This window comes from Mesoplodon mirus, assembly GCF_964341445.2.
Source record: "Mesoplodon mirus genome assembly, chromosome: 19".
Classification (NCBI taxonomy): Eukaryota; Metazoa; Chordata; class Mammalia; order Artiodactyla; family Ziphiidae; genus Mesoplodon; species Mesoplodon mirus.
The window spans coordinates 1,444,055-1,458,951 of NC_138995.1; the positions used below are offsets into that span (position 1 = coordinate 1,444,055).

The window sequence follows — 14,897 nt, forward strand, 5'->3', positions numbered from 1 at the left end:
CAGACGCCGGCCCCAGGCCGCCCGAGGCGTGGTGAGCCGATGGGGGGGCACCCAGTGCCGTGGACCCAGCCGGCCCACGGGCGTCCACCACCGAGTCCCCAGCTAGCCTTTCCCCGACGCAGCTCCAGCTCCACCTACCGAAAGCGCAACCCTCAGCCGGCACCACTTCGTAAGCCGCTGGCTTGTGCCCGGCCCACGGTAGGGGTGGAAATGGAGGCAGCCCACCTGGGCGGGGGGACTTGGTAGGAGTGGCTGACACCGAGAGAGAGGACAGGGCAGGGCGTCCCTGGCGGAGGGAATGGCAGGGCTGGGGCCTGGCAGGACAAGGGGGAGTGCGTAGGGCACGGTGGGGGTGGGGGGGTGGCATGGGCTCGGCAGTCTCGGGTCACGTGCAGGATCCCTCCCTGTGGAAGGGCTTGGCGAGGCTCCCCGCCGGCCCGGCATGTGTTGTTTGAGGCCTGCTCTGAGAGACCCCCGTGTCCAGGCAGCTGTCAGAGGCAGGACGGGATGAGGGTTGGTGCCCGACTCTGGACGGGCCCTGCCTGCCATCCGGGCGCTTGTCCCAGACACGGGGGTCTTCAGGACACGTGGGCCCCAGGGGTCTGAGCCTGCGGTGGGAGTGTGATCTCTCCTGCTGCCTTCTCTGCCCTCCGGGTCCCCTAACCCAGCTGTGCTAGTCCCTTCCTGAGAGGGTCCCGCCCAGCACTAAGGCACTGTCTGCACCGTGGTAACAAGTCTGGGGCCTGGTGGGACCACTCTATGGCTGGGGCAGCTCTGCAGGGCCAGTTGGCCCTGGGACAGGATGGACGGAGCGGCGGCTCAGGGGGGGCAGGCAGGGTGGGGCTGGCGGGAGGACAGAGGCCACAGAGGAGGTGCCCTGTGAAAACAGTGGACATATATTTGACAGCATGGATGCGCTAAGATTTTACAACCTCAGAGCCCCCGAGTTTATTTATCAGCACTAAAGAGGCACTCTGAGTGGCACACATACCTTCTACAAAGGCAGTATGGGCCTGATTTGGTTTCTTTCGAAATATCAAAATTAAAACTTTTGACATACACATTGCACCCAAGGCTAAAATGAAGAAACAGAACAAAACAAACCACAAACCTCAGAGACACCTAAGAAGAGAAGGAAGCCTCTCCCTGCCTCCTGCCCCCGTGAAGACACGATTCTGTAGAAAGGATATGCAAGCCAGCCCCTGGGTCGTGTCAGTGCATGAGCTGCCCCTGACTGGCTGCTCTGACCCGCCCGTGGGGCTGGAGCCTCCCACCGATGGCCGGGAGCCAGCGAAGGGCTTCTTAGGCCACTGGTGCCTTGGGCCGCCCGTGTAGCACATTGCGCCTCCTGGCCCGCCCCCGCCCCCCAGGTAAAACAAATCAAGGAAGCCTGTATTCACATTACAACATGAAAATAGCACCAGGATCTTCAGAGTAAAATTGCTGATACTTGCAGCAGAGAGCTCCATGTAGAAGGAAGGCTCTAGAGAGGGCAGCTGCGGAGGCTGGGCTGGGGGTAGCGCGGGTGGGGAGGGAGGACCTGGGGTCAAGGTGCACTGGAGACCAGCGCTTCCGTCAGTGGCACGGACAGTGGCCGGCATGACCCTGTGGTCAGAGAAGGCCTGTTGTGCTCGGCGGGGTGGTCCGGGGGGCGCTGGGCAGCTCACAGATGGCTCTTCTGCCCCCATCTGGTTTCTAGGGTCGCTTTGGAATTCCAGCAACAGCAGCAACGACACTAAGACGGAGGCTGCCACCGTACGGCCGGCGGCTGCCTCAGCTTATTTCCTGCTGGACGACACAGGTGGGGCGCCCCGTGCAAACCTCTAAAGCGAGGGGTTCTCTGGCGTACCGGGCCTTGGCTGTGGGGCACACGGGGCTGGGGTGGGGGTGAGTGGCTCTCTCTTTAACGTCTTGGTACTGAGAAAACAGCTGCATGGTCGCAAAGAGGCTGCAGCTGGCCCGCCCCTCACCCTCACCTTCCAGCTAGAAAGGGATTGCTGTCCACCCCAGGCCCTGCTCAAGGCATCAGAGTCGCAGGTCTAACACCAAAGTCTGAGTATCTGCACGCTATGGCAGGTGGATTAAGATGTGGCCACCAGGCAAACTCTCGGAGGACTGGAGCTCCTCAGCATAGACCAGGTCCCCCATTTGCCAGTTCGTCCCCAGCCCCGCTCCCAGGCACGCGCTGGCTCCTATAAATTACTCGGAAGCATCCTTTTTTAAAGGGATCTTGAAGCTGGTTAGTCTCTGCCCAAAAAGCTGGCTGAGGAGGTGGCTCTGGGACTCGGCTGTCCGGCAGGCCCGGGAGTTGGAGGGTTCAGCACCGAGGACAGCCCCGCCCCTCCTGGGGGGCCTATGCAGGGGTCTGGCCTGGGGGAGAGCCTTGCCCAGCCCCTCCTTGCCGCGCCTGCTGTTCCCTTGGACATGGCCGGGCTCCGCCTTCCGCGGCTCTGAGGGCTGGGGCGGTGTTGTGCCGTTCTGGCTACTGGGCTTGGGCTTGGCAGGGAGAACGCGGCTGGGAGTCGCCTGTTTTCGCGGGGCCCGGGGGGGTTTGTCAGGGACCGCGGGGCCTCTCCCTAGGCTCCCCACAGCTTCATTCCTGGTTGGCCCCGGCGCCCGGCCCTTTCTCTTCTTCTCACTGCTGTCCCCATCCTCCCTGGGGCCCAGGCTCCCTCGCGGCCCCTGGTCACCGGCTTCCCTTGGTCCCTTGGGGTAGCCCTTGTCTGGGGCTCGAAGGGGGGCCTTGTCTGGGGCGGGGCCCTGGCCTGGGCCGTTGGGTTTGGCTGGGGTGGTGGCTGTCTCACTTTGGAGCTGCCCGCTGGCTGGCTGGGGCTGGCTGCCGCCCGCTGCCTTGGTGCCCTGCCGGGGGCCTCCAGCACCCTGGGAGCCGGGGCCCGGCTTGACTTTGAGGGTGGGGGGCTTTGGCCTGTCCTCCGTGCCATGGGGGAGCTCTCTGGGCATTGGGCTGGGCACCGCCTTCTTCAGTTGTACTGGGAACTTGGGTGCTTTGCTGGGGGTGGACGAGGCTGACCTGTCCTTGGGCGAGCTCTGGCAGCCCCCGGGCTTGTTGGCACTGCCCCTGTGGGAGGGGCCTCCTGTGCCCCCGGCAGGTGCCACGTGACACATGGACACCTGCTTCTCCTTCCAGAGCAGAGAGGGGGCTTCTGGGTGATGGTCAGGGGCACATTTGCCAGGGGCACTTGGGGTCCTGTGTTTCCCTGAGAGCGGGCCAGCTGCCCTCTTTTCCTCTGCGTCTTGGCCTCTGGCCCCCGGCTGGGGCAGAGAGCCCCCCGAGGGGTGAGCCTGCTGGAGGAAGCACCCAGGGCTGCCTGGGGAAGCCTCGTCCTCGGAGCTCTCCAGGGCCTGGTCCGGCTCGTGGCCATCTTTGCCATCAGCCGAGGCCGCCGGGAAAGGAGACAGAGACGGGGGCAGGAGCTCCTGGAGGGCAGAGGGCAGATCGCCGCTGCCGACCGGGTGGCCCACGGGGTCTGTGGGCCTCTCTGGGGTCCCGGGCTGCCCTGCTGTGGTGCTGGGAGCTGCCTCCGGGCAGGGCTGGGGCAGGGCTGGGAGGGACCGCTCGTTCAGGGTGGCGCCGCTGTCCCGGGACAGAGGCCCGTCCACGCCGGCCCCGGGGGGGCTGCTGGACGTGGCCACTCTGCGCCGTTTGCTGGGAAGCGAGCCCTCTCGGGTCAAGGCCTTCTGCCCGGGGACGCCGGGCCTCCGCACGCCGCGGAAGGTGAAGGGCTGCTGCGCCCTCCTCCGGTGTTTGTCCATGTGCCGGTCGAACTGCTCCTTTTTGGCAAAGGTGTAGTTGCAGGAGCTGCAGACGAAGGACCTCTTGCTGATGTGCGTGACGTTGGCGCAAAGCTCGCAGGCGTACAGCGGGGTGTGCTGCAGCTCCAGCTCCCCGCTCAGCCCGTGCTCGCCGCCCAGGTGCACGCGCAGCTCCTGGTGCTCGGGGTACACCCGGGGGCACTGGGGGCACAGGTAGACGCGCTGCGGGCTGTGCACCGCCAGGTGGCGCTGCAGCTTGAACGGTTTGGGGAACCGCTTCCCGCAGTGGTGGCAGTCGCGGGCGGGGTCCTTGCAGTCCTGGTGCACCGGGACGGCTGGGAGGGGGGACTCGCTGTGCGAGCGGCCGTCGGGGGACGAGCCGCCGGGCGGGGCCGGGTTCACGCAGGCTGACGGGCTGCCCTGGGCCGAGGCGCTGTCCGGGTCTGAGCCGTTGGCGCGGACCTTGGGTCTTGGCCTCTCCCTCGGGAATTCCTTCCGAGCTCCCACATCCGCCCCTGACGCCTCCGCGGGGCCCCCGCCTGCCTTGCCGCCGGTGGAGCGCTTGCCCCGGTGGGGTTTGGAGACCTGTCCCGCGATGCCGCTGAGGAAGCGCGTGGCCACGCCGTGCCCCTCCCAACATCCGGGCGGCTCCCCCAGGGCCCTCCGCGCCTGCCCCTTGCGGGCGAAGCGCACGGCGTGTTCTCGCAGGTGCTCGTTGTACATCCAGACGTCGGCGACCTCCCGCCGGCACATGCCGCAGGCCCACAGCCCTGCCTTGCTCTGCACGTGCTTCTCCTGCAGGTGCTCCCTCAGCAGCTCGCGGGAGCCGAACCTGCGCTCCACGCACATGTAACAGGTAGGGGGCGGCGCGGGACTGTGCGCCAGCTTGTGGAGGTCTAGCTCTCCCAGGCCGTGGAAGCGCTGAAAGCACACCCTGCACTTGTACGCCGCCCTCCTGGCCTTGGGGGGCCGGCGTCCACCTGCGGCCCTTCTTGCGCTGGCCGCCCCCTCCGTCCTGCGTTGTGGGCCCTGGGAACTGGCCGTGGCCTTGAAGTCCGAGAAGCTGGCACCGGGGAGAGCTGCAGGGTCTTCGCAGGGGCCTAGGAAGCACAGGTCCTGCATCTGCAGGTCCACGGCGCTCCCGGGGACCCCACACTCGTAGTGCTCTCGCTCCAGGCTGGGGGGCTCGGGGCTCGCATCCCCCGGAGAAGAGGTGGCCCCGTCGGCGGGTGCCTGCAGCTCCAGGCCTCGCCAAGCCGCCGGGACCATGTGCAGCTCAGGGATGTTTTCTGACGGGTGGTCCTCGGAGCAGCAGGGGTTCGCCTCCGCGTGGGGCTCCAGGGCCCACAGGCTGGGGCCCATGGCCCAGGGGTCAATGCCAGGCACCTTGCTGCTGAGGAAGCCCTCCAGGAGGAAGGACTCCGGCAGAGCCGCAGCCTCGTCACCCCACGGGTCCTCGTGGGACAAGCAGAGCGAGCCAGAGTCACTGAGGTCTGTGGGCAGGCGGAAGGAGGGCAGGGTGACACTGCCCCCTGCCTGGCCGCTGGGCTCGGGCTGGGGGGGTGGCTTTGACTTTTTACAGCGCTTCCCATAGACACGGGGGTTCTTCTTCCGAACCAAGCGGTCTCCCAGGGGGAAGAGCTGGGAAAAGGAGGCCTCGTCATCAAACAAGCTCAGAGGGTCTCCGAGATTCGGGCTGGGGGCTTCAGGGGCAGTGCTCTCCTGCCCCTGGACACCCTCTCCCGGACTGTGCAGGAGGTCCTGCAGGCAACTGCTGACGGTGCCGCCTGCTTCAGAACCACGAGTCTCGGGAGGGCCCTGGGGGTCCCAGGGGGCCTCGTGCCCCTCCCAGACACCTTGCCCCGATCTGCTCTCGGCCACTCTGCTGTCCCCTGCAGGTTTACCCCCAGCTGCCCTCGACGGCTCTTTGCAGGTGCCAGACAGCCTGGTCTCTCGGGGTCCCCCGCACCCTCTTGCCGAGGCTGCTTTCTGCCCCACTGGCCCTTCTGGCCCAGGAGGTGCCCCCTCCACCATCCCTGGACAGGCCACCCGATCCCCAGGAGACTTCCGTGCAGGCGTCTCCTCCGGGTCCGTGGCGACGGACGTCGGCTGCGTGGACTCAGTCCCCTGCTCTGCCTCTGGTGAGAGGTGGCGGCTCGGGAGAGCCGGGCAGTCGGCAATGGCGGTTGATGGAGTCCAGCCTCTTCTCCTTGAAATCACATCTGCAGGGCCCTGGAGGCTGCTCTCCACCCGGGACCTTCTCGCTCTTGGCTTTCTCGCCCTCTTGCTGGCTTTCCCCTCCGATTCGCTGGGGAAGTCTGCGGGCGGCCTGCCCCGCCTCTGGCTCCCGCCTTTCTTTGTCTGTTTGGAACGGGGCTCATCCCTCTCCAGCTGGTCCCGTTTCCTGGGCTCTGCAGGCCTCACGTCCACCCCTTGCTTGACCATGTCTGGGGGATGTGGTTCCCAGCGAGGGGGACAGCCTGGTGCTCCCAGAAGGCTGAGCCCCCGCCTAGGCCCCCTGGACATCTCGGGACCCAGGGCATCCTCAGGAGCCACAGAGCTGCGAGCAGGGGTTAGCCTACCGGCCTGGCTGGGGTCTCCCAGCAGACGCCTCGCTTTCTCCTTCCCCGGCGCCCTGCGGCTCTTCTTCCCGGGTGGGTGGCATGTCTGGGGAGCAGGTGGGGCCGCTGGGCTTGGCTGGGAGGCAGTAGCCCTGTGCAGCCCGTGCTTCCTGGCTCTGTGGCGGCTCAGGCCCGGCCCAGAGCGGAAGGAGGCCGAGCAGACCTCACAGGTCACGGGCTGCCCGCTGGGGGCTCTGCCCCGCCAGTGGCCGTTCTCAGTGAACACAGGCTTCTTTTTAAAGCCACGAGGCTTCTGTCTGGGGTCCTGGGGACTGAGGGGATCCCCCTGGGGTCTCTGGTGGAAGATGTTCCCGTGGCTTTGGGGGGAGCGCGGTCTGGAGTCGCTGGCTGTGCCGCTCGGAGTTGTGGTTCTGCCTGGGTGGAGCGCTGTGGAAGGGCAGGTGACCCTCAGACCCCTGGTGCCGGCTTCGGATGCCTCTGTAACGGCAGGGCGCCCGGCCCCGGGCATCTCTAGGCCCTCCTGTTCCTGCAGGCTGGCCTCTGCCTCGCCTTCCTGGCAGGTGTGGGGATCCGGCCCCATGGCCCCCCGTGTGGAAGGGTCAGTGGGCACAGCGGTGACACCGTGGCTTTCCCTGTTGCCTGGGGGTTCTGAGGAGGGGCCCTTGGGCACCCCATCGGGGTGGGTGCTGGACAGGGCTCCCCTGGGGTCTGGCCACTCGGCCCTGGGGCCTCTGACTGCCCCCAGGCCATCAGTGGTAGGGATGCCGGACAGGGCAGCGGCCTTGACGGTCACTCTCGGGGAGGTGGCCCTCGCTGGGTGGGGAGGGGTGACACAGGCAGGAGCTTCCCTTGGTCTCTCTTTTCTGGAACCCTCTAGGGTTCTTGCCATGCGACCTCCAGGGCAGTCCCCTCCATGGGCGGGAGTGAAGACACCGATGAAGCTGGGCTCCTTGGGAGTGTCTTCCAGGGGGCCACAGTCCCCCCGGAGAGGGCGGCGAGCTGGGCCTTCCTTGGGGCCGCAGGGATTGGGGGTGGCTGCAGAAGTAGGTGAGGGGGTGTGGCTGGCCAGGTCCCTGGTGGGGGACACTGGTCTCTCGCCAGTGAACAGCAGATGCTTCTGAAGGCCTGGGCCAGCTACCGCCTCTGGAGTCGGGTCCTCAGGCCCATCTTCTGTGTCGGCTGCTGCCAAGGCTGGGACTGAAGGCTCTGCCTCGGAGTAGGTGGGGCCTGGGGTGGCCCGTGCCCCGTTCCAAAGGCCCACGGCCGCCCTGCTTCTCTGGAGCTGCCCGGCTAGCTGGTCTGGCCGCCCCGGCCTCCCCTGGTCATCTGGCTGCAGTTGGCTGGCTCCGACTTGGCCCTTGGGCTTCTCGGCCTGGCCGTGTGAGCCTGGATGTCCATCTCCCTCTGGTCCCAGCTGGCGTCCGGCCACAGCAGGGATGGCTGTCATCCGCATACACCCCGGGAAGCCCCGGGCAGGGCTGCAGGCCATTTTCCCACCTTCCACACTCTCCTCTCCCGGATCTGAGGGGTCGCTGTGCTGAGGACTCTGGGTGTCATCAGGCGGGGGCCCCTGTGAGCCCTGGGTGTCATCTTCTCTCTCAGCCGCTCTGGCCACCAGGAGCTGGAGCTGATGAAGGGGGCTCGAGGCTGGGTCCTGGGGCCTTCTGCCAGGGCTGGGGTCGGGCACGGAGGCACGACTTGGGGAGGCCCCCGCTGGTACAAACCCCTCATTACCCTCAGGGCCAGGGCCCCCTGCTACAGGGGACAGGAGCCGTGCTCCTCCTGGCCCACCTGTGCTGCTCACAGAGTGTCCCTTGGGAGCACTGTTGTGACTGGCACCAGAATGTGGGGTGGCACCCAGGGGCAGAAGCTTGGCCCCCCGAAATGCCAAGCCAGGTGCCAGAGGGGCAACAGGGCTGCCGAACGCTTCCAGCTCTGAGGGGTCTCGGCAGGGCCCAGGTGCCCTGTGGGATCCCGGGGAAAGCCCCCCTCTCCGTGTGCAGGGAAAGAGCAGTGGGAGGTCTTGGCTGTGCTGTATTCTGGTGGCCCTGTTACCCTTAGAAAGGGAAGGCTCAGGGTTTGGGCTGCACTTCGCTAAACTCCCCATGTCCCATGGGGGGTCCGGTAAACAGACTTCCAGGTGGGCCCCGAGGCCCCCTTCGGCCCTGGGCAGCCCCGGCTTGGAGACCCCGGGTTTCTGCACCGGCCGGAAACTGAGGCTGGCCCCAGTGGGCCTGAAAGGACCCTCAGGAACCACGTCCTTGTGGGCGCCGGGGGCCAGGGCTGCTTCTCCAGGGTGGAACGAGGGCCACTCCTCCTGAAGGCCCCCCCGAGTGCCCCCCGTGGTGGCCACAGTTGTTTCTGCCCCCTGCGGGTGTGGACTCAGTTCCCCGGGACTGGTGGCGCTGGCTCCGCACGGCCCTCCTGGGGCGTCCTGTGCGCCTTTGCTTCGCAGCTGGCTCTCCAGTTCGGTGAGCAGCCTGCTGACCTCGAGCTCCTCCTCCGACAGGTCACTGTTGCAAGCGGTGCCACATGTGATTACCTTGCCGGGCAAAGTGGGGAGGCTGGTGGCCACAGTCCCTTCACTGGGACGCCTCTCACTGAATGCCTTTGCCCCTGAGAGGCTGGGAAAAGGGCCCAGATGGCCAGGCGGCACGGGGGACACTTCCTCCAGCAGGGACCAGCCCTTCTTGGGCAGAAACGAGGGGTACGGCGGGTCTAGCTGAGGTTTCCTTGGGGGAGGGGCGGCACACGCACGCGGCCCCTGGGTGTCCCCATTCCCAGAGAAGCTGCCATAGACTGGTGGCTCGAAGCCGTCCCCAGGCAGCCCCGAGAAGAGGGCTGTGCGCTCCAAGGCCGGCGGCGATTCAGCTTTGCCTGGGCCCGTGACGACTGTGTAGGGTGGGTTCCTGGGTGGCTTCGGCTCTTGGGAACTGGCATCCTCGCCATCCTGGCAGAGGCCTGCCCTGATGGCCGGTGGGCTGTCTGGGGCTGAGGACTGGGAGCCCAGGTCTTCGTGGAAACGGTCAGCCAGGTCTTTGGGTCTGAGGAACAATCCGCTGGGAGGGCTGCTGTAGGGCTGAGGCCCCTTTTTGGCAGCTGGAAGCCCCACGGAGTCTCCAAGACCAGGGGTCTTCAAAAAGAGGGCCCTGGGTTCGGGGTGGGCCGTGTCGGCTGCGTTAGCGCCGGGCACTGGTGATTTTCCCGGCGGGGAGGCAGGGGGCTCCTCTTCGTCCCCGGAGATGGCAGGCTCCGAGCACCGGGGGGCACCCAGCGGGGGCGAGCTCGTGCGGGGCAGCACTGCATCCCCCTTGTGAAGCTGTGGTTGCTCTGGGGTTGGGGGGCAGGGGTCTGAAGAGGAGCTCAGAGCCTCTCTGTGAAGTTCTGTGGCCTCAGGGGGAAGGTCTTCAGCAATTTCAGGGCTCTTGGTGTCTTGGGGGAAGTCCAGAGAGGGATGGCTTTCCTCTGGGGTCTCGGCACCCGTGAGACCCTGCAGGAGGCGCTGGGGGCCTCTCTCCTCAGGGCCCACTCCAGCCTCTGGGCCGTGCGACGGGCCCTGGGCCTCGGGACTCTTGATGGGACCTGGCCACGGCCTGCCTGGCTCCTCTGGGCCCGGGGAGCCCCCAGGCCTCACGGCCTCCTGCCTCACGGCCTTCCTAGGCTTCTGCTGCTGCCCGTCCTCTCTGGGACCCGGGGCCACGTCCACTTCCTTCCTCTTCTCGCCCCGGCGCCATCGCCGGCCGCTGGGGCGGGGCCGGCCTCTGAAGCGTGAGCCTCGCAGCCGCGGGCCATCCTCCTCCTCAGACTCGGAGGCGCCGTCGCAGTCCGGGGCCCCGCCGTCCATGGTGCCCGGGGCTGGGCCGCGCTTGCCTGCCCGGTTCTTCTGCTGCACAATCTTGTGGATGAGCTCCTTGCTCCAGGTGCCGCCCCGCGGCCGCCTCCGCCTGCAGTCCTGGCCGGGGGACAGTCGGAGGCGCCTGGAGCTCCGGGTCTCCACCAGGAGGGCCCGTCCCCCTGGGTCTGCGTGGCTCTTGGGGGCCTGGGTTCTGAGGTCCCGCGGGCGGGACAGGGCCGTCTCAGCCCGGCCTTTCCTCCTCGGCCTCAGGCGGCTGGCCCTGGAGCCCCTGCCCGGCCTCTTGGCGGTGCTGACCGTGTCCAGCTCTTTCCGGAACAACTTAAACCGCTTTCCTCTTCTCTGCTGGCCAGCCAGGCTGGCCCCATCTGCCTCTGAGGGCGCTGGGCCCAGGGAGCGGGTTTTGGGCCTGGGGCTGGCCGGGTAGCCCCTGTCGCCGGGCCAGGGTGGCTGGGGCTCCAGCGGGGCAGTCACCACCGGGAGCGGGAGCTGGGCTTTGTTCTCTGGCGTTGCCCCCAGCCTGGTCTTGGGGGGCTGCCCGGTGGCGGGCCCCCGGGGGCCGGAAGGTTCCTCGTCAGTGAAGACGTCGATGAAGCTGCTGTCGATCTCAGGGTTGTCTGACTGGTACTCCAGGCCGTTGAGCGCCTCCGTGATGAGGCTGTCCAGCTTGGCGGCGTCCTCCAGGTCCAGGTCCCCTGCAGGCAGTGGGAAGGGGGCGGCGGCCGGGCTGGGCAGGAAGCTCATCCTCAGGGGGTCATCTCTGCCATCGGGCCGGACGTCCCCACCCAGCAGGAAGGGCGCTGTCCTGGTGTGGCTGAGTGGGCTCGGGGTCCCGCTGGCCGGTGCTTTGGGGGCCGCCAGTGCAGAGGGGGTGACGGGGGGCGTGGGGAACCCGGGGGGCTGCTGGTGGCCATCCTTGGCCCTGGCCGGCAGCAGGCTGCAGAACTGCCGGTGCCCCAGGAAGGCGGCTAGGCTGCTGTAGTTCCGGTCACACTGCCTACACGTGAGCAGCACGTCCAGCTGGTCCAGGTTGGCGCTGCTGAGGGGGAAGTGGTGGGCGGCGTAGGGGGGTGGCTCCTGGGGGAAGCCCTCCAGGCCCACGCTGCCCACCTCGAGCCCCGAGCTAGGGAACGGGGTCTCCTCCAGCCCCTCTGTGGGGAAAGGGAAGGCCTTGACTGGCTCCGGCTGGTAGTGGATGGGGAGGGCGTGCGAGGGCTCGGGGGACGGGAAGGGGCTGCCGGTCTCCTGGGGGTGAGTGGGTGGGTGGAAGAAGGCGGAGGGCCCGAGCGGCCCAGGGAGTTGGCCCTCATCCGAGCTGGGGTTGGCTGGGCTGCTGGACAGAGGGGACAGCGACGAACAGGTGCTGCTGGCCGTGTGGGTGGCCGGCGAGGGCAGGGGAGACTCGCTGGGGGAGGCTCCCACCACCCTGGGTGGGGGCGGGCCGGGGGGGCCCCGGGGGGAGGCCTGGGGCTGGGCCGCCCCGAAGAACGGGGGCTGGGCTCCAGGGTCCTTCAGCCCGTTGTAGGCGAACAGCCCAGGGGAACCACTGCTGTGCTGGCCCGGGCTGTTTCTCAGGACCGCCAGCTTCTCGCCTGGCCCGGGCGTCTTGCCTGCGGCAGCAGCCAGGGCTCCCTGGCTGCCCCCCTGCCACTCAGGGACTTCCGGGGGGAATGGTAGCTGGTTCAACATCTCCATCTGGTGGGGGCCGGGGCCGGCGGCCGGGAGCACCTGGGGCCAGGGCAGCGGGGGGCTCTGGGGGAGGCTGAGCTGCTGGCCTGGGCCGGGCTGGGCTTCGAAGAATGCGCTCCTGGTGGTGGCCAGGGGGCCCAGAGGAGGCGTGGGGTAAGGGGCTGGGGCGGGGTCCCAGAGCGGGGGCAGTCTGGTGGCGGGGGGCCCGGAGGCAGTCAGCTCCGTGTCCCGAGGCCCTGGGCTGGTGCCCACCCCGCCGGCTCCGGGGCTTCCATACGCCTGCCCGGGAAACTGCCTCTGGGCCAGCGAGTTTGGGGGCCCCCTGGGGCTCCCCAGCCCATTGTGGGCTGAAGGCGGCCTCTCAGGGAGCACTTTGGTCATGCTCTCGTGCAAACTGTCCCGGAAGGTGGCCGTGCTCTCCGAGAAGGGGCTGGGGGCCGGGCGAGCAGCACCAGCGGGAGGGAGTGCACCGCCAAGGTCGCTGGGGGCGTTGAGGCCGCCGGGGCGGCCGGGGTAGCAGGGTGGGGCTGGGGGGCCCGAGTGGGCGGGCAGTGGGTAGACTGGGCCCGTGCCCACCGGCTCCTCGGGCCACACTCCCCGAGGCTGGTGGAAGGCGAACACCAGCGCCCTCTCGGCATACTCGGGCCCGGCTGCGTCCTCGGGGAAGGGTTTCGGGCCGGCTCCATGCAGCTCTGGGAAGGGGTACTGGAAGGCAACCACCCCGGGGCTGCCGCCTTCGGGAAAGGGCTCCGGCTCAGCGGGCGGCACCCCGAAACTAGCACCTGGGAAGCTGTTCTCAGCCGTGGGAGGCCATGCGTCGGCCCTGCTGGCCTGGAATTCCACGTAGGAGGCCGGCTGGCAGGGGCTGGCGCCGCTGCTCTGGGGGGCCCTGAGGGGCGGGGGCCCAGGGGTGGCGCTCGGTGAGGTATAGTTGGTGGAGGTAAAGCTGGAGGGGGTCTCCTGGAAGCACTTTTGGAAGCTGAGCTCTTCCGGGCCAGGCGAGGCCTCAGCCCTGGGGGTGCCGGGCCTGAGACGGGCTCTGGTTCCTTGGCCCCGGGGGGCCTCGGTCTCTGGGGGCCGGGGGGCCTCTTGCTGCGGGCCCTCAGGGGTCTTCTCGTCCAGGGCGGGTTTGGGCCTTGAGCTGGCGATGCTCAGACCGTAGAGCTGCTGGGGGCTGCTGTCCAGCCTGCTGGCCCGCCGCGTGAGAACCTGCACCAGGTTCCTCCCTGCCGGGGCCGGGGGGCTGCTTCCCTTCCCAGGGGCGCTGCTCAGGGACTGGGCTCTGGGGAGCGGGGCCTTGGGCCCCAACTTCCCAGCCTGCCGCACCTGGGTCTCAGGGCTGTCCATGGCTTGGGCCCCGCTGCCCGTGGCCTTGGTGGTCCTGTTGGCTGGGGCACTGACCTCACTGGGAGGTTGCAGGGGGCCCCCCGTGCCACTGGCCGCTGGGCAGGGCTGCAGGTCTCCGGTCATGGTTGGGGGTGGCGCTCCGAGGGGCTGCTCCCCAGGCATGGCCCCTCCGTCCTGGGTGCTAGGAGGATGCTGTGGTCTGAGGCGGGCCGCGGAAAGCGGGCCGGGCGGACATCCTCGCCCCTCGAGGGGCCCTGGAGGGGCCTGCTCTCATGGTCCTGAGTGGAGTCTGCAAGGAAAGGACAGAGTGGGTCGGGGACCGTGGGGCTTCGTGGCTCCCACGGTGGCGTGGCAGGCTGGGAGCAGAAGCAGCGGGCTCGTAACCTGTACTTTTAGGGGAGGAGGCTTGGCTCCATCGGCACCTTGAGAGATGAAAGCGGAAAAGAGTTGCTGCCAGACTGAGAAAGGGCTTAGTGGGGGCGCGGATTGCGGTTGGGGAGGAAAAGGAAGGAAAAAGAGAGAAAATACTGTTGGGGCCTGAGATCTGAGAAGACCCCTGGCCACTCCCAAGCAAGCCCTGCTAGGCACCAGCCAGGCCCTGAGCAAGAAAGCCCCATGTGGCATGTGGCTCCCAGACCTGCAGTGGCCCCGTGGTGGGGTGACCGGCACCTGGTGGCCAGGGCAGAGAGCCCAGGAAGAACGAAGGGGGCGTCTGGCTGAGGCTCCCGCCTGGTCCTTCACCTGCCCCATCCCCTGACCCTGGGATCACACAGGATGGCCTCAAGGTCCTTGCCCTGCGGATCCCCGGTCTCCGGAAGGTTCCGGCTCCTTTCTTGGGCCCCTGAGCTGAGCTCCTGTTTTGGGGCATACGTATCTGGCCTGTGCCTGTGACGCTTCCTGCTGCAAGCAGGACAGGCCACATGGCTCCTTCTGGCCGCTAAGTTGCGAGCAGCAGTGGCTCATGCTTCTTTCAGGCAGAGACGTTCAGAGCCAGGACTTGGGAATCGCCTTGCTGCCTCTCAAGGGCCGAGGTCACAGGCTGTGGTGCGCTAGCTGCCTGCTGCCAGGAACACTGCCCATCTCCTGGCTCCCTTTCTCCATCGGCGGAGGGGGATGGTCGGACCCGGTTGTCTGAAGGGTCCTTTCAGTTCCAGCAGCTGTGAGTTAGCTGCTCCTGGTGGAAGGGCCCCATCTGGGGGCTGACCCCTTGTTCTCAAGTTCAGGTTCACACGGCGCTTCTGGACATCTGCCCCATGCCCAGCGTCCAGGGGAGCAGACACAGCACAGCTTTGGAGACCTGACCCTGGCTCAGAGCTCCTGGACAACCCAAAGAGGCTGGGCATGGGGGGCAGTAGGCAGGGAGCACCTAACTGCATGCTAAGTGGGACTTAAGTCAGGGCCTGGAGGGTCAGGGGAGGGGGCTCCCGCGTGGCAGGCATCAGGGGCTCTGAACCCACTTGGGGCTGGTGTCTGCCCCTCCCTAGGAGCAAGGAAAGAGCAAGGAAAGAGCAAGGAAGGAGCAAGGAAGGAGCAAGGAAAGAGCAAGGAAGGAGCAAGGAAAGAGCAAGGAAGGAGCAAGGAAGGAGCAAGGAAGGAGCAAGGAAGGAGCAAGGAAAGAGCAAGGAAGGAGCAAGGACGGGCTCTGGTCTGTG

General features: G+C 67.5%; 1 protein-coding gene across 1 annotated transcript in view; it reads right to left on the reverse strand.

Annotated features, from left to right (window-relative positions):
• Positions 1-894: 894 nt before the first annotated feature.
• The window catches only part of ZNF469 (zinc finger protein 469), a 49,583-nt gene continuing 35,580 nt past the window's right edge, over positions 895-14,897 (reverse strand). Inside the window, exon 3 of the mRNA XM_082607274.1 lies at positions 895-13,534. Coding sequence (XP_082463400.1) covers positions 2,200-13,407 — 11,208 coding nt within the window. The 5' untranslated portion in view covers positions 13,408-13,534 and the 3' untranslated portion in view covers positions 895-2,199. The remainder of the gene's footprint in view (positions 13,535-14,897) is intronic.